At 36.5% G+C, this 24,602-nt stretch overlaps 2 protein-coding genes across 2 annotated transcripts in view; one reads left to right on the top strand and one right to left on the bottom strand.

The window, feature by feature from the left end:
• The window catches only part of LOC121367407 (FMRFamide-activated amiloride-sensitive sodium channel-like), a 47,840-nt gene extending 42,822 nt beyond the window's left edge, over positions 1-5,018 (top strand). Inside the window, exon 2 of the mRNA XM_041491561.1 lies at positions 1,127-5,018. Within this exon, the coding sequence (XP_041347495.1) occupies positions 1,127-2,900 (1,774 nt within the window). The 3' untranslated portion in view covers positions 2,901-5,018. The remainder of the gene's footprint in view (positions 1-1,126) is intronic.
• The window catches only part of LOC121367406 (integrator complex subunit 13-like), a 253,339-nt gene that overhangs the window by 212,459 nt on the left and 16,278 nt on the right, over positions 1-24,602 (bottom strand). The gene's annotated exons all lie outside the window — the stretch shown is intronic.

Below are 24,602 nucleotides of genomic sequence, written 5' to 3'. Positions count from 1 at the left end.
TATTTTTCTCTGTTAAATAATCCAAAGGAAAAATGTACACTATTAGGCCTATTGATATGCTACGTTGGAGCAAAAACAACACACCCACGATACCCAAGTGATAATTTTCTTTTCTTTGGGACTATGTAATTGGTCAGTTCTGTGGTTTTAGATGGAAAAGTCTACATAATCAATAGTTTTACAAAACTATTTACAGTAATAAACCATGTCCATTACAATTTTAGGGGCGACAGGTAATATTCCACAATACCGGTATGTATTTTTGTGTCTAGACAGCGTCAATTAATTGGCTCGTCTGGTTACCTATCAAATACACACCTGCCAATCAGGAATCACAGGTAGAAGCAACTAACAGCATAGACCAATTGACTAAGAAAACACTCCATGTATCATTTCAGCACATAGGTTAATGCATGGGCAAAACATTGTTAATTGTTTCGACTTGTTGTGTAGCCAATTTAACAATGGTATTTTATTTTGTATTGAAAAATAATATATATAGTGCTCGATATACTTATTACTGGCTTACTGGGATGTGTATTATTACAGAACATTTCAATGTATGACTATTTATCATCCCGCAAAAACCAGGTAGATTGTGTTTCTCTAGTTCTAAGGCTCATTCCTGAAGTTACGCGTTAAGTATTACGTAACCACCAGCTCACCAGAGGGCGTACTCACTGAGATGGTATAAAATGGCTGTGCCCATTATATATAATAGCCGTCACATTTAACCATTTTATTAATTAACTATACGATTATTGATATTAAGCAATAATGTGCATTATATATCATTGAATACGCACACCAGGCCAAATGCCTTAATTGTCCTCTCCTTTAAGCGGACGGACGGACGGACGGATGGACAGATGGATCGATCGATTAATGGATATATGGATGGATGGATGGATGGATGGATGAATGGACGGATTGACTGATTGACTGATGGATGGATGGATGGATGGGAGGGATGAGTGGATGGACTGATGGATAGATGGGACAGATGGAAAACATAATGGATGGATGGACTATTGTTTGACATTGTTTCATATCAATTATCCAGAAAAATAGTTTTAACGTTGTGTATGCTATGGCTTAATAACAATTTTCTGTTTTGTATTTTCAGAGGCCGCCAACAACAACCCATAAAATATTCAAGCAATGGGAAGTTTGCTTTTTACAATGACCAAGACAGAATGTTAAAGCAGCGACACCAGCAATGCAACAGAACTGCCTTGTCCCTTATTGCCGAGCTTGGGTCTGAAAGCAACGCTCACGGATTTGCCAAAATCGTCACGTCGGTCGACACGAAGAGGAAAGTAATCTGGGCTCTGTTGGTGATCATCGGCTTCACGGCGGCGACGCTGCAGCTGTCCCTGCTGGTGCGGAAGTACCTCCAGTTCCAGGTGGTTGAGGTGTCAGAGATCAAGGACAGCATGCCCGTGGAGTTCCCCTCAGTGACGCTGTGCAACATCGAGCCCATGTCATGGCGCAAGGTGCGGACGTTGTTTGACAACCCAAGCAGTGAGCTGATGACGTGGCTGCGGTTCCTGGACAGCGACAGCTTCACGTTTGGAGACCAGCAGGCCCACCTCACGTCCATCAGGGCCTTCTACGAGAACCTGGGTGAAGAGGCCAAATACATCAGCCACGACATAAACGATTTCCTAATCCACTGTAGATTCAACGACGAAATCTGTTCCGTGGAAAATTTTACAACGACGTTCGATGGTAACTACTTCAATTGTTTCACTTTCAATATGGGCGATATGGAGGAAAAGCTTCTCATGCATGCTACCGGACCGCAGAACGGTCTGTCTTTGATTATTTCGTTGGATAATGATGACCCACCGTTCGGTACATATGGAATATATCATCTTAATTCCAATATTCTGCACAGTGCTGGTGTGAGAGTTGTGGTGCATGCTCCGAACACCATGCCGAGTCCTGTGAATCATGGTTTTGATGTTCCACCCGGATATTCATCTTCAATTGGATTAAAAGCTGTGTTACACTCGCGGTTATCAGAACCGTATGGAAACTGTACCACTGAGGGCCTAATGGGTTCTCAGAAATACAGGAACACATTTTTCTCCTGTTTGCAATTATGCAAACAAAGGATTATTATTACTAAGTGTGGATGTAAGTCTTCCGGATTACCGGAGGTGCTGGATAACAATATTACATTCTGTGGAGTTATTCCCAACTGGAAACACATTCTGTTGCATCAGAGTAACAATTCGGAGGCCAAAGCAATCCGAATCCACACTCTGGCCTGTGAACAGACGGTGCTGCAGGAGATGGCTAACGACAGGAGTTACGAGATATCCTGCAAATGCTTCCAGCCTTGTCGCGAGACAACCTTCCAGAAGTCGGTGTCTCTGTCCTACTGGCCGCTGGAGTTCTACCAGTATGATGCCCTGCAGCTCTTCTACGGAGAGTCCATCGAACAGAACTTCATGCATGAGGCGTACACGTTTTTAAAAAAGCTGGCTAACATGACGCAGATCATGATAGAGAAAAATGACACACGTACAGAGAACATCTTAAAGCAGAGTTACACACTGACACAGAAGGAGCAAGCGGAGCGGGCGTCCAATCTTATTCGCCAGAATTTGCTTCGCCTGAATATATACCTGGAGGATCTGAGCGTGGTGGAGTTCCGCCAGTTACCAGGATATGACCTGGCAGACCTGTTTGCCGATATCGGTGGAACACTTGGTCTGTGGATGGGTATCTCTGTGTTGACAATCATGGAGCTGATGGAGTTAATCATTCGTCTTTTTCTGTTGCTGTTTAATTCAGAGAAAAAGCTACCAGACCATGATGCTCTGTCAAATGGTATGCTAGATCATGAACGGGATTACGAGTATGAAACTCACACTGAGTCTCCTGTATGACACGAATGACTACACACACCTCTACACAAACACACCTCTACACACACACACACACACACACCTCTACACACTCACACACCTCTACACACACCCTACACCCCCCACCCCAAACAACATTCACAAACACACATTACACACCAAACACCACACCAAACATACACACACAAAACATACATGTAGCATTTCAGTTCTGTCATTCTTGGGCTGGGATATAGCTCTGTGGTACAGCATTTGCCTGAAGAACTGGGGGTCACAGGATCAATACCCTGTCTTTGTTTTTTTTTCAATCCCAAGCTGTGCTCCACAACTGGTACATCAAAGGCCATAGTATTTTCTATCCTGAAAAAGCACATATAAAAACATATCTTGCAGCTGTTTAATTACAACCACATGTTGTTCATTGACTAGCCCTATTCACAATGTGCTGAGGTGTCGTTAGTCAAGTAACTTATTAAACTCTGAACTGAGAATAATTAAACACATTAGACTCCTATACTATTAGAAAACAGCAAGACAAACATGTAGGCTACTATACAATCAGAAAACAGCTAGACAAACATGTAGGCTACTATACAATCAGAAAACAGCTAGACAAACATGTAGGCTGCTATACAATCAGAAAAAAGCTAGACAAACATGTAGGCTGCTATACATTTAGAAAAAAGCTAGACAAATATGTAGGCTGCTACTACCAGAAAAAAGCTAGATAAACATGAAGGCTGCTACTACCAATAACAGCTAGACAAACATGTAAGCTGCTACTACCACAAAACAGCTAGACAAACATGTAGGCTGCTACTAACTACCACAAAACAGCAAGACAAACATGTAGGCTGCTACTACCACAAAACAGCAAGACAAACATGTAGGCTGCTATACTACCACAAAACAGCTAAACAGCTAGACAAACATGCAGGCTGCTACTACTACCAAAAAACCAGCTAGACAAACGTGTAGGCTGCTATAATACCATAAAACAGCTAGACAAACATGTAGGCTGCTACTACCAGAAAACAGCTAGACAAACATGTAGGCTGCTACTACCAGAAAACAGCAAGGGATCTATGACCTTTAACAATGTACCAGTGATGAACCATTGGTTGGGACAGGGAAAACTCACGCAGTTCAAGAATGGGGTTCCACCTTAGGGATTTATCACAGACATTTTGCCTGGGTCCTATGTGTGACGGGATTGTGAAAATTAGCAAAAGAAAATCATACTTGGGACATGTTTTCAGTCCACTGAATGATGAGGTACACCACTGTTAAATTAATTTATTACAACAGTCATATATATTGGGAAGTTTTAGTACAGAAATTGGGAATTTTCAGTGTCACCTTCTTTTGGGAAAGGGCTTATGTTCGGACCCACAGAACACCTGGAGAAATCTCTGTACCCCGTTCATGTATTACTGGGTATTACATGTAAATATGCTGACATGTATTACTGGGTATTACATGAAAAATATGCTGACATATTTAAAACCAAATCATGACATAATACTTGCTATATCAGTAAAGCTGCCAACATGTTATGCTAGCAGCTAATATTGTATGATGTACAGTATACACAACTCTAGTTCTGCAATATGTAAATAGAGCAGATGATTGCAATTTCTGTACTGTGATCTAATCAGTTTTGTATGCCATAATACCTCAATCCATATAAACTTTGTATAATTCCAAATAAAATTATTCACAATTTGCCATATAACTATACATAAAGTACAAAACAAATGTACTATATACCTGATGACACATTTCAGATAGATTTCATATTGCATATCTCTGATCACACAAACTGTAATAGGCATATTTCTTGCTGTAGTTCAACATGAACTACAACAATTGAACTAATTCCAAGAGTATATTATTTATTATCTAGGAACTCTGACATGTTCACGATTTGTCCATCTCACAGATGTTATCAGGAAAAGTAAAAAATAATTATTTCCTAAATTTGAATATTTGTAAACCCACTTTTTATTTGATGCACGTCCGGTGTGGGATTGATCCCCATTGGTGGGCCCATGTGGCTATTTCTTGTTCCAGTCAGTGCACCACGGCTGGTGTATTAAAGGTAGTGGTATGTGCTATTAAAAGAATCCTTCATATGTGTCCATGTGGGACAGGGCTATTTCTTGCTCCAGTCAGTGCACCACGGCTGGTGTATTAAAGGTAGTGGTATGTGCTATTAAAAGAATCCTTCATATGTGTCCATGTGGGACAGGGCTATTTCTTGTTCCAGTCAGTGCACCACGGCTGGTGTATTAAAGGTAGTGGTATGTGCTATTAAAAGAATCCTTCATATGTGTCCATGTGGGACAGGGCTATTTCTTGCTCCAGTCAGTGCACCACGGCTGGTGTATTAAAGGTAGTGGTATGTGCTATTAAAAGAATCCTTCATATGTGTCCATGTGGGACAGGGCTATTTCTTGTTCCAGTCAGTGCACCACGGCTGGTGTATTAAAGGTAGTGGTATGTGCTATTAAAAGAATCCTTCATATGTGTCCATGTGGGACAGGGCTATTCTACCCGAGGGTACACAATTTGTTGTCAGGGACGAGGCTTGCCGAGTCCCTGACATCATGTTATGTACCCGAGGGTGGAAAAGCCCTGTCCCACAAGGATACATAATGGAGGATTATTTTTCTTCTATTCAGTAGATGAAAAACAAGCATTTTGGGAAAACGTGAAAAACCTACTTTTTTGTTTGTTTTTATCTTACAATAAAATAATCATAACCATTGAAAAGATTGTACCTAAAAATGGTTTATACTAAAAGTATAAACTGAAAATGATAGTATAATTTCATTATGACAGCAGGTTTCCTTGTTTTTATGAAATATAAAAAGCATTTCTTTTGTTATTTTGCCGATTACATGACATCACCCAATGTTAATATCGGCTCAAACAACAGAAGTCACATGGTCATGCAAGACCAATTTATTCTGCATGGGCTGACGTCATGGAATATGCCTGTTTTGCATGGCTAGGGGTGGGAGAAAATGGTAACCTGTGTGTGGGATGGTGCATATAAAAGATCCCTTGCTACTAATGGAAAAGTCGAGTTGGATTAGGCCGACACATGCGCTTGTTCTGAACGTGCACATTAAATCCTCTCTAAGAATATATGTCAAAAATTACCAAATGTTTGACATCCAATAACTGATGATTAATAAATCAATGTGCTCTAGTGGTTTCGTTAAATTCCAAACTAAGATCAAGTTGAGCACGCCTGTCTTGGGCACTGCCAGCTCATTCCTCCGAGACAGGAATCCCAGTTGATTAAAATGAAACTGTTATAGTGTTGCAGACATAGTTTTCAACAGGCTGTATATACACGTACTATTTAGCTTGTTCTGAGTTATTTGAAATGAAAGAGAAATGTATTTATTTAATATTAAACACATCTTGCTTCCATAAAGTCTTAATTTTGTCATAACAATAACCGATAATTAAAAACAGATACTCCTTTTACATTTAGATTCTGGGATTTGCACTATATTATTGTATAGAATGTGGGCAAATATTTTATACAAACTGAGTATCAAAGTATGCTATATGTATTTCTTTCTAGGAACTCTGCTATCTTTAAATCTACACATTGTAACTGGACCACTTACTATAAACTGCCCTTGAAACAAAGCACAAATAAATACAGACTTGCAAATAAACAAGAATGCGAATATACTATATACTAATGGTTTTGATTTAATTTTTAACATTTTAAAAATATTACTATTACATGTATTATTTATTATTATTATTATTATTATTATTATTTTAATTTATTATTAAATCTTCATGTAGTATGTGTTATTACTGCAGCCAGTAAACAGTTGGAAGTCAACCATGGAGTAGAACAGACATATTTCCAGGTACTCATTCTCGTCACTAAACATTGTAACTTGTAGTTTAATCTGGTTTAATCTGGTATATAATTTCAAAAGTGTGTATGTCCATAATGACTTTAAACTGTTTTTATTCATATTTGACTATTCAACTATTTTAGATTGCTTTTTTTCACTTAGATCATCTTTCTTCCTCAACAAGATACATGTATTACAAAATAGTATTAACTGTTTTAACAAGCTAGTTTATGTGGACATTTCTGATAGGCAGAAACAGAGAAAAATTTCTCTGTCTTAAGATATCAGTTTCATCTTAGAAATGTTAGAATGCTGAAAAACAACTGCTGTGAGATTAATATGAGATAAAATATTACCGTATATTTAAAAACACATTACATTTTTATTTTTTTTAAATATATCCTGAATATGCATGAGATATGATTTATATGCTGAATTACATTATGTAGGTCAACTGACATATTCAGCAGATTATAATGTAGAACTGTACATTAGGTAACAAATAAGGGTAATTAATTAGATTTGTCACAACACTTTGTCAAATTGTAAATTACAACTAGTTGGTGTATTACATGTACAAATGATTATTTCCACATTTGGACGAAAAAGAGATAGAGAGGAAACCTACTGCTTCCACTAAGGCTACGGAGTACTCCTTCTGAAATGCAGCAAGAGATCTTTTATTCGTAATGTCCCACAGGCAGGACCATCTGGTAAGAAGCTTAATACCAAGTACATGTATTGTGGCCAAATTACGGTGCTTTATGTACTCGTATGTTTTCTCAACATGACAACCAACACACATATTTTTTTTCTCTCTATCATATCCAGTGTAATCAAAATATGTGATATTTAGCGGATCACATACTTTCAGAATTTTATAACTTTGCAAATTAGACGTAAATTAATTGGGGTCACGGTACTACATTTATTGACCTTTAAGCAAACGTTCTACGGTGACACTCCATAATTGACGTGTGCATTCATAGTCATCAAATAAAAACATTTCAATAGCAACTTTACACTGAAAGCTGTCCAGCGTTCAGATAAGGACATCCAAAATGATGTCATTCGAGTTTGACGTCATTTCCATTCAAAAAGACACTGCGTGACATATTCTTACGTCATTTGAATATCTAGTAATGGCAGACTGGAATTAAAGTTGCGAGTACAGTTTACAAAAATATGTTGTATTAAGCTTGAGCTTATATGAAGAGAGATTACTAGTATTACTCTCGTGTGTTTCGGTATCGTCAATATCATATATTAGGAATAAAAATAATGTATAACAAAAAGGTACTAACCTCTATAAACACAGTGAAACCTGTCTAAACCGGATCACATCGGGGACCTAATATTTATCTAATTTAATATACAGTGAAACCTGTCTAAACCGGATCACATCGGGGACCTAATATTTATCTAATTTAATATACAGTGAAACCCGTCTAAACCGGATCACATCGGGGACCTAATATTTATCTAATTTAATATACAGTGAAACCTGTCTAAACCGGATCACATCGGGGACCTAATATTTATCTAATTTAATATACAGTGAAACCTGTCTAAACTGGATCACATCGGGGACCTAATATTTATCTAATTTAATATACAGTGAAACCTGTCTAAACCGGATCAAGCTGGGGACCTAATATTTATCTAATTTAATATACAGTGAAACCTGTCTAAACCGGATCACATCGGGGACCTAATATTTATCTAATTTAATATACAGTGAAACCTGTCTAAACCGGATCACATCGGGGACCTAATATTTATCTAATTTAATATACAGTGAAACCTGTCTAAACTGGATCACATCGGGGACCTAATATTTATCCATTCTAGACAGGATCCAGTGTTTAGAGGGTCACGTTTTAGAATACAGAGTTATTTCCCTTGACATCAGCATCAAATCTAAGAATTACCGAATGAATGTGACTGTCGGATTAATAATAATGTTGTTATATCCCAATTTTGTTATGTATCTTTCTTATTTATGAACCGACATTAAAGCATAAATAAAAACAACAAATTTCAATGTAATTTAGTTTTTACAACAATCAAGGTTGCAAAATAACAGATAATTCCACATGCCTACATTTAAGCTGTGTAGTGGCCAAGACATTTTCGTTCTTTCTTAGCAAAACTCAGTGTGCGTATTTCTCGCTTCTATCGCACAAAAGATAACAAAAATTGTTTTTATTTAGTGTATAAAAGACAAATTAAGTCGCGTGCATGTATTTTACTCTAAATTTATTTGTTTCTAGCATTTTACTCTCAGTGTGTCAGTATTTCATTATCAAAGCACACTGACCAAAAATCAAAGGTGGAAACTTTGTGTGAATATCTCAGATTTGTCTGAAGATGAAACGAAGTTGTACTGCACCAGAGAGTACAACTGAAAACAAATGAGCATTAATTACTCTGATGTCTGCTAAGCTGGGCTCAGACCGGGAGAAATCGGTGACCCGTGACGTAACACTGAATGCTGCACAGGATATATTCCAGTCAGCAATAATTGTTGGTAGTCATGTTTTCGTCAAGTTGACTCTTCATTCATTTACACTATACGCTGGCTTGTTCAGGTTAGTTAATTAAGGATTTTACATTTCTGAACCAAAAATCAGTCCAGTTTCCAAAATGGACAGGTTTTAGTTTTATCAGGGTTTTAATACATGGTTTAAATAAGAGAAAATTAAGGTTCATGAAATTTGGCCAGTTTTGACAGAATTTTGTTCAGGGTCCGGTTTAGACAGGTTTCACTATGTATGGTGTGTATATGCACACACATGCACACACATACACACAAGCACACAAATAAACACAATTATGTATATATAGAGAAAGTATTTATTTGTGTATATTTAAATAAATAAATAAATATATATCACAGCTACACTTCCCTGTATGATGGTTTATCATATATTTATAACTGTAAAAAAATATTCTAGATTATAAACACAAAAGGTTTATGTGGTGTGAAAACGGCCAATCTTCTTCTTTGAATTTTGTAATCCAAGAAATATGTTTCAGTTATATCTTAGTTTCTATAATCGTAAAAATGTTATCATTATGAACAGCCCTAAAAAGTATTCATTAAACTAATTTTTATATTGTTTATCTATTCCGTGTAAAAAGTCATTCACTACATGCAGTCTAATTATTAATTCAAAATAGTCTCTTGTGTTCTGATTGCACACTGTGTGTATTTAGTCAGATTACTAGATAATAAACTTTAAGTTTTAGGAAAGCTATAGTTCCAATCATCAAAACAAAACGTTCTTACTATGCATACCTGAATATGGTGATGTATGACCAGCTACCGATGAATACTGTTTGAACTGAACAGAGGTACCTGTATATAGTGATGTATGAACAGCTACCGATGGATACTGTTTGAACTGAACAGAGATACCTGTATATAGTGATGTATGAACAGCTACCGATGGATACTGTTTGAACTGAACAGAGATACCTGTATATAGTGATGTATGAACAGCTACCGATGGATACTGTTTGAACTGAAGGGAGGTACCTGTATATAGTGATGTATTAACAGCTACTGATGGATACTGTTTGAAATGAAGGGAGGTACCTGTATATAGTGATGTATTAACAGCTACCGATGGATACTGTTTGAACTGAACAGAGATACCTGTATATAGTGATGTATTAACAGCTACCGATGGATACTGTTTGAACTGAAGGGAGGTACCTGTATATAGTAATGTATGAACAGCTACCGATGGATACTGTTTGAACTGAACAGAGGTACCTGTATATAGTAATGTAAATGTATTAACAGCTACTGAACTGAAGGGAGGTATATTACCTGAATAGCCGAGGCTGACTACTAGAATCAACTACAGGTAACACGCAGCTTCCATCCACGCCTTATCACTGACCATCTCATACAAGATGTATTGTTGAAAAGTATAAAGATGTCTCATATATACGTAATAATATGTATATTGTAAATAAATTGTTCAAGTGCATTTTATAAATGCCATTGTTGTTGAATAAATTGCTTTATCTGCAAGGACACATGAATCTTTATGTACATATTGTTTTGAAATTGTGTATTGAAATGAAAAGCCATGTGAATGTATAAATGAGTATAAATGACGCTTGCTAGAGAGACACATTCATTAAGTCATGTCAATGTGTAAATAATATTGAGTAAATGGCCAACGAAAAATGTGCTTATTAACAAACTGATATGAATGCTTAATAAATAACTATTAGTACAGTAACGTCAGGAAACTGCGTAAACAATCATTGTTTTTCACAGAAATCTTCAATCAGTTAAAAACAGAACCCACCACAGTGTAAATAATTCAATAAGTGATATAGTTTTAGAAGACATTTGTTATTGGGAACTATAGCCATGGGTGTATTAATGTTTTCAAGACTGATGTATCAGTGAATGCAATCATGGTACTACTGATATGAATGTTTACAAGACTGACGTATCAGTGAATGCATGATGGTACTACAGAATTGAATGTAAGAATGTTTACAAGACTGATGTATCAGTGAATGCATGATGGTACTACTGATATGAATGTTTACAAGACTGACGTATCAGTGAATGCATGATGGTACTACAGAAATGAATGTAAGAATGTTTACACGACTGATGTATCAGTGAATGCATGATGGTACTACTGATATGAATGTTTACAAGACTGACGTATCAGTGAATGCATGATGGTACTACAGAAATGAATGTAAGAATGTTTACAAGACTGATGTATCAGTGAATGCATGATGGTACTACTGATATGAATGTTTACAAGACTGACGTATCAGTGAATGCATGATGATACTACTGATATGAATGTTTTCAAGACTCACGTATCAGTGAATGCATGATGGTACAACTGATATGAATGTTTTTAAGACTGACGTATCAGTGAATGCATGATGGTACTACTAATATGAATGTTTACAAGACTGACGTATCAGTGAATGCATGATGGTACTACAGAAATGAATGTAAGAATGTTTACAAGACTGATGTATTAGTGAATGCATGATGGTACTACTGATATGAATGTTTACAAGACTGACGTATCAGTGAATGCATGATGGTACTACTGATATGAATGTTTACAAGACTGATGTATCAGTGAATGATGGTACTACTGATATGAATGTTTTCAAGACTGACATATCAGTGAATGCATGATGGTACTACTGATATGTTTACAAGACTGACGTATCAGTGAATGCATGATGGTACTACAGAAATGAATGTAAGAATATTTACAAGACTGATGTATCAGTGAATGCATGATGGTACTATTGATATGAATGTTTACAAGATTGCCGTATCAGTGAATGCATGATGGTACTACTGATATGAATGTTTACAAGACTGCCGTATCAGTGAATGCATGATGGTACTACTGATATGAATGTTTACAAGATTGCCGTATCAGTGAATGCATGATGGTACTACTGATATGAATGTTTACAAGACTGCCGTATCAGTGAATGCATGATGGTACTACTGATATGAATGTTTACAAGATTGCCGTATCAGTGAATGCATGATGGTACTACTGATATGAATGTTTACAAGACTGACGTATCAGTGAATGCATGATGGTACTACTGATATGAATGTTTATAAGATTGCTGTATCAGTGAATGCATGATGGTACTACTGATATGAATGTTTACAAGACCGCCGTATCAGTGAATGCATGAGGGTACTACTGATATGAATGTTTACAAGACCGACGTATCAGTGAATGCATGATGGTACTACTGATATGAATGTTTACAAGACCGACGTATCAGTGAATGCATGATGGTACTACTGATATGAATGTTTACAAGACTGACGTATCAGTGAATGCATGATGGTACTACTGATATGAATGTTTACAAGACTGACGTATCAGTGATTGATGACAGTATAATAATAATAATAATAATAATAATTTTTATTTATAGAAGGTAGCTCAGTTAGTTCTAGACTATTCTCCCCTGAGGCCTTCTTACTAATTATAACAATAATAATCATAATCATATTAATTATTTTTTTAAAAACCCAAAAACCCCAACAACAAGAAAACCCAAACTAACAAAACTATACATAAAAGATATTAAATAATAATGTAGAAGAGCAATCATGTTTCTAAGAAGTGTTTGAAAACAAATTTCTTAAATATATTTAAACTAGTACTTTTTTCAACATCATTAGGTAAACTCTTCCAGACTCCAACTCTAGAAAATTGAAAGCTTTTCTTGTAGTGCTCTATTTTTGGCCGGAGAGCTAACATATTCCCATCATCAATGGAGCGAAGTTCACATATTGATGATATTGGATTGAACAGGTCTCTGAGGTACTGAGGAGTAAGTCCGTTTTAGTGTTTTATGTACAAGAATGGCTTTTTGATATTCAACTCTTGTTTATTTTTAGCCACTTTAGTTCATGAAAAAGTAAATCAGTTGGATCATCAGGTGATTTGTCAAAAATAATATTGGTATTAAATAGATATGAATGTATCAATGTTTACATGATTTCAAGTTTGTTTTTATTTAACGACATCACAAGAGCATATTGACTAAGTAATAATCAGCAATTAGATGTCTTCAGAGGAAAACTGTAACATTGTTCCATTAGCAGCAAGCTTTTATGCACTTTACTACAGACAGGACAGCACATTCCATGGCCTTTGCTATAGCAGTTGTGGCACACTGTATGGGGAAGCCCAATCAAAGAATGGGTCCATTCATGTGTTTCGATCCTACAGACAGGACAGCACATTCCATGGCCTTTGCTATAGCAGTTGTTGGCACACTGTATGGGAAAGCCCAATCAAAGAATGGGTCCATTCATGTGTTTCGATCCTACAGACAGGACAGCACATTCCATGGCCTTTGCTATAGCAGTTGTTGGCACACTGTATGGGGAAGCCCAATCAAAGAATGGGTCCATTCATGTGTTTCGATCCTACAGACAGGACATCACATTCCATGGTCTTTGCTATAGCAGTTGTGGCACTGTATGGGGAAGCCCAATCAAAGAATGGGTCCATTCATGTGTTTCGATCCTACAGACAGGACATCACATTCCATGGTCTTTGCTATAGCAGTTGTGGCACTGTATGGGGAAGCCCAATCAAAGAATGGGTCCATTCATGTGTTTCGATCCTACAGACAGGACATCACATTCCATGGTCTTTGCTATAGCAGTTGTGGCACTGTATGGGGAAGCCCAATCAAAGAATGGGTCCATTCATGTGTTTCGATCCTACAATGCAGCTTGAGGCGAGCACTCTACCCACTGAGCTAGACCCTGCCCGGAGGAGGAATACATGACACACTGTGTACTGCATGCAATTTTCTTAAAAGGGGCAGGATGTAGCCCAGTGGTAAACCACTCGCTTGATGTGCGGTCGGTCTAGGATCGATCCCTGTCGGCAGGCCAATTGGGCTATTTCTCATTCCAGCCAGTACACCACAACTGGTATATCACAGGGCGTGGTACATGCTATCCTGTCTGTGAGATGGTGCATATAAAAGATCCCTCGGTACTAATTGAAAAACATAGTGGGTTTCCTCAATAAGACTATGCCAAAATCACCAAATGTTTGACATCCAATAGCCGATGATTAATAAATCAATGTGCTTTAGTGGTGCCATTAAACAAATCAAACTTCAACTTTTTTAAAACATGTTTTCTTAAGATTTTTTCTAGACAAGGTTTTCTATAAGACAATTAAAAACTGGATTCTTAAAACAGCTAGGTGACTACTTAACACAGGTCAATTTGTACTATATTTGATTAGTTAGAATATTATGCCACGTGGTCACATTTACAGGTGAATGCATAATACAGGTCAATTTGTATCTATTTTATGATTTGAGAAAATTTTAAGGTGCCTTCTGCAGGTTTGAATGTTTGTGTAAATGTTACTAATGGATGCTGTTAAACATTTTATTTAGTTTGTATAAATGGTAGTGTTGAATAATTAGTTTGACTAATATACAAGAAAGTAATATGAATGTTCGTGAAAATGTTGTACATGAATAGACTGTTCATATTATACAGAATGGTCCAATGATAGTTTGTGTAAATGACACATGTGAGTAAGTATTTGAATTACAGTGTGAATATGGAGAAAATTATGCAGTTGGCTAAATATTTGAATGTATATAAAGTCTGAATATGGAGAAAATGCAGTTGAGTAAATATTTAGATGTATTTGGATGTGTGAATATGGAAAAAAATTAAATAAAACTGTTATCATTTGCTGGTATACATACATGTAGATTAGATGTATGTACAAGCAGAAGGTGAATGACAAAGAATAAAGATATATTAGTCAGATCTTCTGCATGTACGTTGTTGTCATTATCCACAAATTGTCATTTACCAACACATACTCAGTATGACTGTGAAACAGTCGGTTCATTTTCATTTCAACTTATTTCCGTTCAATTAAGGTTCAAGCACGCTGTCCTGGGAACACATCTCAGCTATCTGGACTGTCTGTCCAGGACAGTGGGTTAGTTGTTAGTTGTTAGTGGTTAGTGACAGAGAAAAGGGTGTAGTGGTCTTACACCTACCCATTGAGTCATTAAAACTCGCTCTGGGTGGGAACCGGTACAGTACCTACTAGCCTTATGTCCAATGGCTTAACCACAACACCACTGAGGCTGGTGTGTAACAGTCATTGTGGGTCACTAGAAGCAAGGGATCTTTTATATGCACCATCCCACATACAGGATAGCACATACCACAGCCTTTGATATACCAGTCATGATGCACTGGCTGAAATGAGAAACAGCCAATGGGTCACTGACGGGGATCAATCCTAGACTGACAGTACATCAAGCGAGTGCTTTACTACTGGGTTACGCCCCTCCTCAATGACATCAGAGTGGTGTAGTGAGTAAACATCCAATAAGCCAACTTGGTATTGGGATCGCATCCCAGTACCAGCTCCAACCCAGTGGGACTTATCGGCTCAGCTGGGAAGTGAACAACCACTGAATTGACTTCATCGACTAACTACACTAACCACTAACATGTCCTGGACAGGCAGCCCAGATAGCTGAAGTGTGTGCCCAGAACAGCTTGTTAACTGGGCGTAAAGATGAAATCCATTGAAAACACACCATCAAAGTAACGATATACATGTACATATCAATGATAGAAGTAGATAAATTAATGAAAATTAACTACAGAATACAACTGAAATAACAAAATGTCTAATCCTGTGGTAGCAGGCTAAGATGAAAATATATACTCTGTCAAAAAAGAAATGCATAGGCAAAATATTCATGGAATTCTCTCTTTAATACAAAGTGGCATAAGTTTGTTATATATGATCGTATTACAGTCAAATTTGACATGAGTATGTGACAATGTTCTTGCTATGGACTGACTGATTTTCGTCACCAAACAGCATCGCACGAGGGTGCTGAAATCAGTACCGTGTGTGGCCACCAGCTGCAGCAATCACTGCACAACATCTCCTTGGCATAGACAGAATGAGTCTCTGAATCCAGGCACGTGGAATCCTAGCCCATTCTTCCTGCAGTGCATGTCACAGTTGCGGAAGCGCCTAAGGCTCCGGGTCACACTGGCGTACACGTCTGTCCAGTTCGTCCCATAGATGTTCAATGGGGTTGAGATCTGGCAATCTTTATGACCATGGCAGCACATTAATGTTCTCATTCTGTAGGAAATCCATTGTTACACGTGCCGTATGCAGCCTGGCATTGTCCTGCTGAAAGAGTTCTATCTGTCGATACAAAATGGGAAGCATGTGATGGCAAAGAATTTCATCCCGGTAGCATACAGCTGTCAGGTTGCCTTGTATGAACACAAGTTCACTTCTGCCGGTGTATGAGATGGCTCCCCACATCATGACACTCCCTCCACTGAATCTGTCAACTTGGGCGACGCAGTTGTTGGCAAAACGTTCATTGCGGCATCTGAAAACACATTATCATCCATCACGTCACAGTAGAAAGGAAACGTGACTTGTCTCTGAATCATACTTGCCGCCAGTTCCCAAGTTCCACCACTGTACATTCATGCTCCAGCGAACACATAAATGTCGATGTTGACATCATAGGATGGGGCCAACATACGGTCTCCTAGCCTGTAAACCAGCTTCTCGAAGTCGGTTCTGAATGGTTTGTGCAGACACCCTTCTCAAACTAGGTATGCATCCAGCAGTGTTCGTTGCTGTGGCTGTTCCGTGACGCAAGTGCATAACCCGGATGTAGCAATCTTGTGCTGAAGTAGTTATGCAAGGTTTTCCACTTCTGGGCCGGTCTTCAGCTAATTGAAACTACTGGTACCTGTCCCAAAGACGTGAAATGGTGCTCTGATGGACGTTCATGTGGCATGCAACTGCTGACTGCGATTCACCTAACTGGAGGCGGCCTATTGCAATGTTTTGATATATACGGCAGGTTTAGTCTTGGCATCTTGTAACTCATCTACGTTGAAATGAAAATGAGGCATCATTGCGAGCATTGCAGCTTTAAATACCCATCACTACCCCAATCTTTTCCCCGAGTTTCACATGCATTCACCAAAATCTTACCATTTCACTCCGGTTTCCTGCAAGTGTCGAACAATGTGTCACAATGTGCATTAAATTTGTTTTAGGGTGTATTTGGGCATGATGTCCCATTCCAGGAACATTAACAAACATGGTCATTCAGCAACATTGTACAAAAAAACTATATTTTGTAAAATCAAACACTTTTCTTCTTTCCCTATCACCTATGCGTTCTTTTTCGATAGAGTATATAAATATGTAATAACATTAGGGGAAAAAAATAATAATAACATTAGAAAAGATTGCAAAAGCCGACATTCAATAAACTGGGCTTCCCTCAAACATAAATGTTTTTCACGGTCTATTTTTAAATACAGAACATAACATGGACTTTATACTTGCTCCTGCTGGTGTCCAATTTAGAGGAATTTTATGTATTTAGTTTGTTAAAGAAAAAACTCTTAGTAACTGTATGCCTAAGTTAACGATTATTTCTTTGGTTAAAAGAAAAACTATTAATTGACACGTCATTCTGTAAACACAAATATTTATATTATATAGCGAAGATGGTGGAATGAAAATGAAAGCACGTGTTAGCTGTCTGCGATGTGAGACAAGATGGATCACACAGAGTGAAGAAAACAAATGGCTTCCTACATATACCCTGTGAAGCCTGCAAACATTTGGAGATGCAGTTTGTCAAGGAGTGGCAGGAATGTCCGCCATACGCTGCTGCGTGTTCGCGATGTAAACATGTACACCAGTAATCGCTGGGCAGAGAATAATTGCTTGCAGGACAGAACTCATATATCAACACTGATGTACAGATTCCTTTACCACTGAACACCAGTGTATTGTGTTAACTCATAATATGCTGAGCATCAAGGGAATTGCATTTGAATAGATTAACATGTGCACCAACACAACAGAAAGAAAAAAAAAAAAATATATATATATATATATACCCATGAGATTGTTGGGAAGATATAACTGAAATAAAACATGTCTAATGAAAATTGGTGTGTGGTAATTAAATTGGTGAGATAAATGAATATGGTAGAAAAATTATTTGAAAAAAAAAAAAACCCCAAACAGGTCAACAGTTTGCTAACAAAATGAAGAGGCCTTGCACATGCAGACAATGATAAAAAGACAAATTAACACATCTTGTTTTTCTTTTACACAAGTGTAGAAACCCCCCAATGCTTAGACACTACTTACACTCATGAATGCACAACTAAAATAACTGAACATAAATTTACAAAATCATTAAAACACTATTTTGCTTACACACCTATCATTCATTAGTTATTACACACAGCAATTACATATGTACATGTGACATTGATAAAGACATACAGGTACAAAGTTTGTTCCTGGATGATGACCTGGTTGCCACAACCATATACCATCCAATTAAATAGGCATCACTGAAATCGGGGTTCGAAATAGCAGTGATTTCTTCACACACAGATATCTGCTACTTAGCTCATGATTCTCTTACAGTTTAAATCCATAATGCTATAAAATACATTTGAGATGTCTTAATTTTACTCTCCCCATTCTGTAACTGTCTTTATTTTCAACAGGGAATATTTCTTTTGGCCCAGTATTTTTTAATATAACAGTACACCATATTTTACATCCTATTTCGAGAACTGAAAATTGATATCTCTGTGATGTATATAAGTTAATCTGAAACTAATTACTCTGATGTATAAGTTAATCTGAAACTAATTCACAAGGCTACTTGACATAGTGGTACTAGATGAAATAAAATTGCATACATTTTTTGCCCGGATGAAACTTTTTTTCTTTTTTTTTACAACCAACACACTCACATTTATCACCAATCACAGGACTTGTGGTGTTCACTTCTCTATCAAAAGTTGGGTGCACCTCAAACTTTGACCCAGCCAGAAGTTATATGGTTTAGTACTACCTTTAAACACACAAGAGTTTGTGAAATGATCAATATTAAAGAACTATTCTATAATGGTGTGTTAACACCTGCAAATATTAATAGTATTATCACATCTAATGTGAAGTTTAACTACCTTGGTGGTGCATGGTAATAAATTAGAAGCAAAACAGCTCCTACAACTGAAGGCCAACACGTCAGTGATAATGAATTCAGTGGTTGAAATACAATAAGGAATTGTGACAATGTATTGGCAATAAAAGTGCATGAAATAGCCAGGTTTTGAAAATGGTTCAAATGGAAAACCAACTCGGGGGTGACACAGTTGATTAAACAGCTCAATGATCATTACCTACAGTGACTACTGGAAGAACTAAAAACAAAGAAGACCAACAGAAATATGGAGAACAGTACAGTGTGTTTGTTTGTTTTGTTTAATGACACCACTAGAGCACATACAATTATTGATCATCAGCTATTGGATATTAAACATTTGGTAATTTTCACATATAGTCATAGAGAGGAAACCTGATACATTTTCCCATTAGTACAAGGGATAATTTATATGCACCATCCCACAGACAGAATAGCACATGCCACGACATTTGATATACCAGTTGTGGTGTACTGGTTGCAACAAAACAAATGGTCCAATGGGCCTACAGACTGACCACACATGAGGTGAGTGCTTTACCACTGGGCTACATGCCACCCCAAACAGTAAAGACGGTCATTAAACATTATAGTTCAGTCTATTTTTCTCTAACAAAACGCCACAGACCACAAGATTTATGCTACATGTTTTTATTTAGTACTAGTGGTTATAGCACTGTTTATTAATACTAGCAGGCCTGTGGACTTTTCTTATGCACCTTTGTCTGCCTGGGTCAACATATTCTTAAAAGGACAACTCCTGAAGTCCAGCTCTTTCTCCCAGAATACTGATTTAAGGTTAGACTATACCAAATAAAATCCCACAGGCGACCATGTTAATGTTTGTGTTTAAAAACACTATATGCAATATATCAACCAAACTATGACCCATAAATATCAGTACTACAACCCCTACCTGAAAGTATTAACTGCAGAAAATGATACCTTTCATGGCTCATTTTTGGTATAACCAGATGTTTTTACAACACCCTTAGTTTCAGACACAATTTGAGTACCTTTTTTTTCAGGTACCCATTACATGTTTCAAGCACAAGACTACTTGACACAGTGGTACTAGATGAAATAAAATTGCATACATTTTTCACCCAAATGAAACTATTTTTTTCACAACCAACACACTCACATTTATCACCAATCACAGGACTTGTGGTGTTACTTCTCTATCAAAAGTTTGGTGCACCTCGAACTCTGACCCAGCTGGAAGTTATTTTGTTTAGTGCTACCTATGATAAACACACAGGATGATGCACTGAACCTGGCTGAAATGCACCAACTAAAAGTACAGGGCTGGCATTACCACAAAGAAGTCTTCAATGCACACTACATGCTTTCCCTTATCAACGCCAGTCTAACAATTGGCACTAAATACAAAGCAGTTTGCCTTAAAATAACGATTCAAAGAGCAAACTACTTGTGTGATACATTTTCCAACCAAATGGGAAGATAACTGTCATTGTACCCAAATCATTATTTCAACACTTGACTTAAACAGTGAGGAAAGAAACATTTCCAATAACAGCAAAGGATCTTTTAGTAAGATTTTCACAAGCACATTATGCACATTGTTAACTTGTTAACTTGACTGATTATTATGTCAATAAAATTAATGTTTTATGACACACCAGCACAAACATACACATCAGCTATTGGGTTACATTCATGTCAAGGAAGTCCACTACTTATCACAAACAATATAGAGGTTGTCTACAAGTTAGTACAACACAATGTGTAATGAAGAGATGGCACATCTGGACATCTTCAAAATCTACTTATCACAAACAGTATAGAGGTTGTCTACAAGTTAGTACAACACAATGTGTAATGAAGAGATGGCACATCTGGACATCTTCAAAATCTACTTATCACAAACAATATAGAGGTTGTCTAGACAAAACTACATATATGTGGTTTTCTGATTTCTGTATTCCACGAGTGTATTTCCTGCAGGAAACCCCGATGCTGCAGGAAATACACAAGTGGAATACAGAAATCAGAAAACCACATATATGTAGTTTTGTATTTATTACATACCCTAAATTGGTATTTTTTTTCCAAATAATAATTCGGAAATTGTAACACTGCTAGCTAATGACGGGGATTTCTAAATTTACACAACTAGGTCAGCTGTGTTACTACACGGACCGAAGAACCACCAATTATTACACATAGGAATATAGTTCTATTTAAACAATAAACAGAAATAAGAAAGAACAAGTGAAAAGTTACCTGTAATTTTAATGATATTGTTTGAAATGCCTTTTAAAGACAATGTAATAGCTAAAATTCATGAACAATATAATATTTAATTTGCTCATAATACGTCAGAAAACCTTCAGCGTGCCAGTTTTATCAACAAAGAAAAATGTCAAGAATTGTTCACTCAGTGTCTGAGTTGTCATTGGTGTGTTTTCTTTTATTGATGTTCATGGAATTATTCGTTGCTGAAAAGTTTAACTTTATATTAAATGTGCTTCCATAAATCATCGCTCCACTGAATAATCCGGTTGACAGTTCATTCAAGTTTTCTACGTGAGAAGACGGCATTGTTGCTAAAGTCGACGACAGTCACTTTTCGCACCCTTGTTTTGGCTTCATACACAATAAATATAGCATATCTTACCGTAATTTCACTAGAAATCCATATTTCGTAAAAGGTGCAATTTTTTAATCACAAGATTTTGTTCAAAGACATCCAGGTGCATTAGTAATGTTAAGAAAAGAAAAAATCAATAGCAATTTTACATTGGGATTTTTCCAAAAAGGAAACGTCATGTACCCAGTTTATGGTTATTGTAAGGAGATGCAAAGTGACGTCATTGGAATACTGACGTCATTTAAATTCAAAATTAGCTGTATTATTACAATGCTGCGCCACATTAAAATAAACACTAGTCTACTAACCTTGTCCCCTGTCAAATTCCTATAACAAGCAGATAACGCTGTTTACAGGTCAGTACTTTTATTATTTTTCATAATTCTGGACAAAATATTAATTTGAAGTTTTGAAAGATGAAAGAAATAAAACCACACCTTTTGTCAAATATATCATATCACAAAATTACGGTTGGAAATGTTTTATTTATTGAAAAAGAATAAGAAATGTGTCGTCGACCTTAACTATCGTGGATTAAAAGCTTGTTGGTTAGTAGTGTTCCCGTCTCAAGTTTTGGTATCGCGCTCATTAAATTGTAAATATTTGTCACCATTTTCATCTGTTTTCAGTTCAAATTTTCCACAAAATAACATTTTAAACAAACCAAGCACAAATTTTGTTTACATATCGTGAAGGGCATTCCCGGTAACCATGTGCTATAAATAGTAGCGTTGAATATGGTATAGTTCCGGCAGTTGAGTTGAATACAAAAATTGTATTCAATACTTGTATTCAGAGCTGTATTTATATAGTAAGATTTAATGGGTATGTAATAAAAGTTAGTACAACACAATGTGTAATGAAGAGATGGCACATCTGGACATCTTCAAATCTACTTATCACAAACAATATAGAGGTTGTCTACAAGTTAGTACAACACAATGTGTAATGAAGAGATGGCACATCTGGACATCTTCAAATCTACTTATCACAAACAATATAGAGGTTGTCTACAAGTTAGTACAACACAATGTGTAATGAAGAGATGGCACATCTGGACATCTTCAAATCTACTTATCACAAACAATATAGAGGTTGTCTACAAGTTTGTACAACACAATGTGTAATGAAGAGATGGCACATCTGGACATCTTCAAATCTACTTATCACAAACAATATAGAGGTTGTCTACAAGTTTGTACAACACAATGTGTAATGAAGAGATGACACATCTGGACATCTTCAATCTACTTATCAAAGAAGGCCAAATCTACTTATCAAAGAAGGCCAAATCTACTTATCAAAGAAGGCCAAATTTACTTATCAAAGAAGGCCAAATCGTTCTACAAAATGACCTTTTTACACGCCCACTATACTTACACCATGATTCACTGTATGCTATGTTCCCGTTATCTGTAAGCGGTTTCAGAAACTGTGTTCTCAGTGGGTTACTGAACTAAGTTGAGTAATTACTGGCTTACAATTCTCCCCATAAGAGGGCATGCAGGTTAAGATGAATGACATCACATTCGACAATTTCTTTCAATAACTAATATATGATAAAATGTCTTTGCAATTAACTCCAAAATGAAAACCCCCACCCTAAAACACCAACAACTGTGATGTAAATCAAGGGAGATAATAAAATACTTGTAAAAACTCACACCATACTTATCTCCCTTATTTAAATCAATTTTCATCAACCCCTGCAAATATAAAAATGACCACGGCAAAACAAAATGCCGTGAAAAAGTAGTGTCCATGGCATCTTCCATGGCAATTTAACGTTAACATGTTTGCAACTCTGAATTGTAAGTAAATTTCAATGATGAATTTATCTGTGTTGTTTGCCAATATGCTGTAAGATTCATTTATGGTATACCAGGTCATCAGACTGACCATAACACTTCAAGTGATTTGAACGAGTGTATGATGAACATTTTACTGAAAATAAAACACCAAATGGCCATGTCGTGAACCAATTGAATAGTTAGCGAAATCTTTTCTGGTTGAACTTTGGATTGATAATTTACATGTATTTTTGATCATGCCCAATGGAGCTGAGATTCAAATACTTTTTATTTAATAATAACGGTACAGTTACTGTTTTAATATATACTTTTAATCTGTTTCCAGTTCACAATGTATATTTTATTTTTAACAATAAGAACAAAAAATATCTTGAAAAAAAATCCTATATAGTGCACGGCAAAAAACAATACCACAGAGAATGAAAATCTCAGCAGCAATCTCGACGGCATTGCCGATTGTCACGGGCAATTGAATGAATGAAGTGGATTGGCAAAAAGACGATAGGCCTAAAGAAATCTCCACGAGATGAAGTTACATACATTATAGAATTTACAAACGATAACCATGCCCGCATATGTATTGTATAAATACCACAATAACTATTTGAAGGAATGCACATTTGACATCAAAACTGATGGAATATTCACCATGACTAGTTATAAACACATCTATTCGCATATTTATACATGACGTGTAAACAAAAATTCCAATCAAAACAAACATCTGAATATCTGAATAAGAATAAATATTGCATGTCATTTAAATAGTAACCATTACAGTATTCAA

This window comes from Gigantopelta aegis, chromosome 3 (assembly GCF_016097555.1).
Source record: "Gigantopelta aegis isolate Gae_Host chromosome 3, Gae_host_genome, whole genome shotgun sequence".
Classification (NCBI taxonomy): domain Eukaryota; kingdom Metazoa; phylum Mollusca; class Gastropoda; order Neomphalida; family Peltospiridae; genus Gigantopelta; species Gigantopelta aegis.
This window is presented reverse-complemented; position numbering and strand designations above follow the sequence as displayed.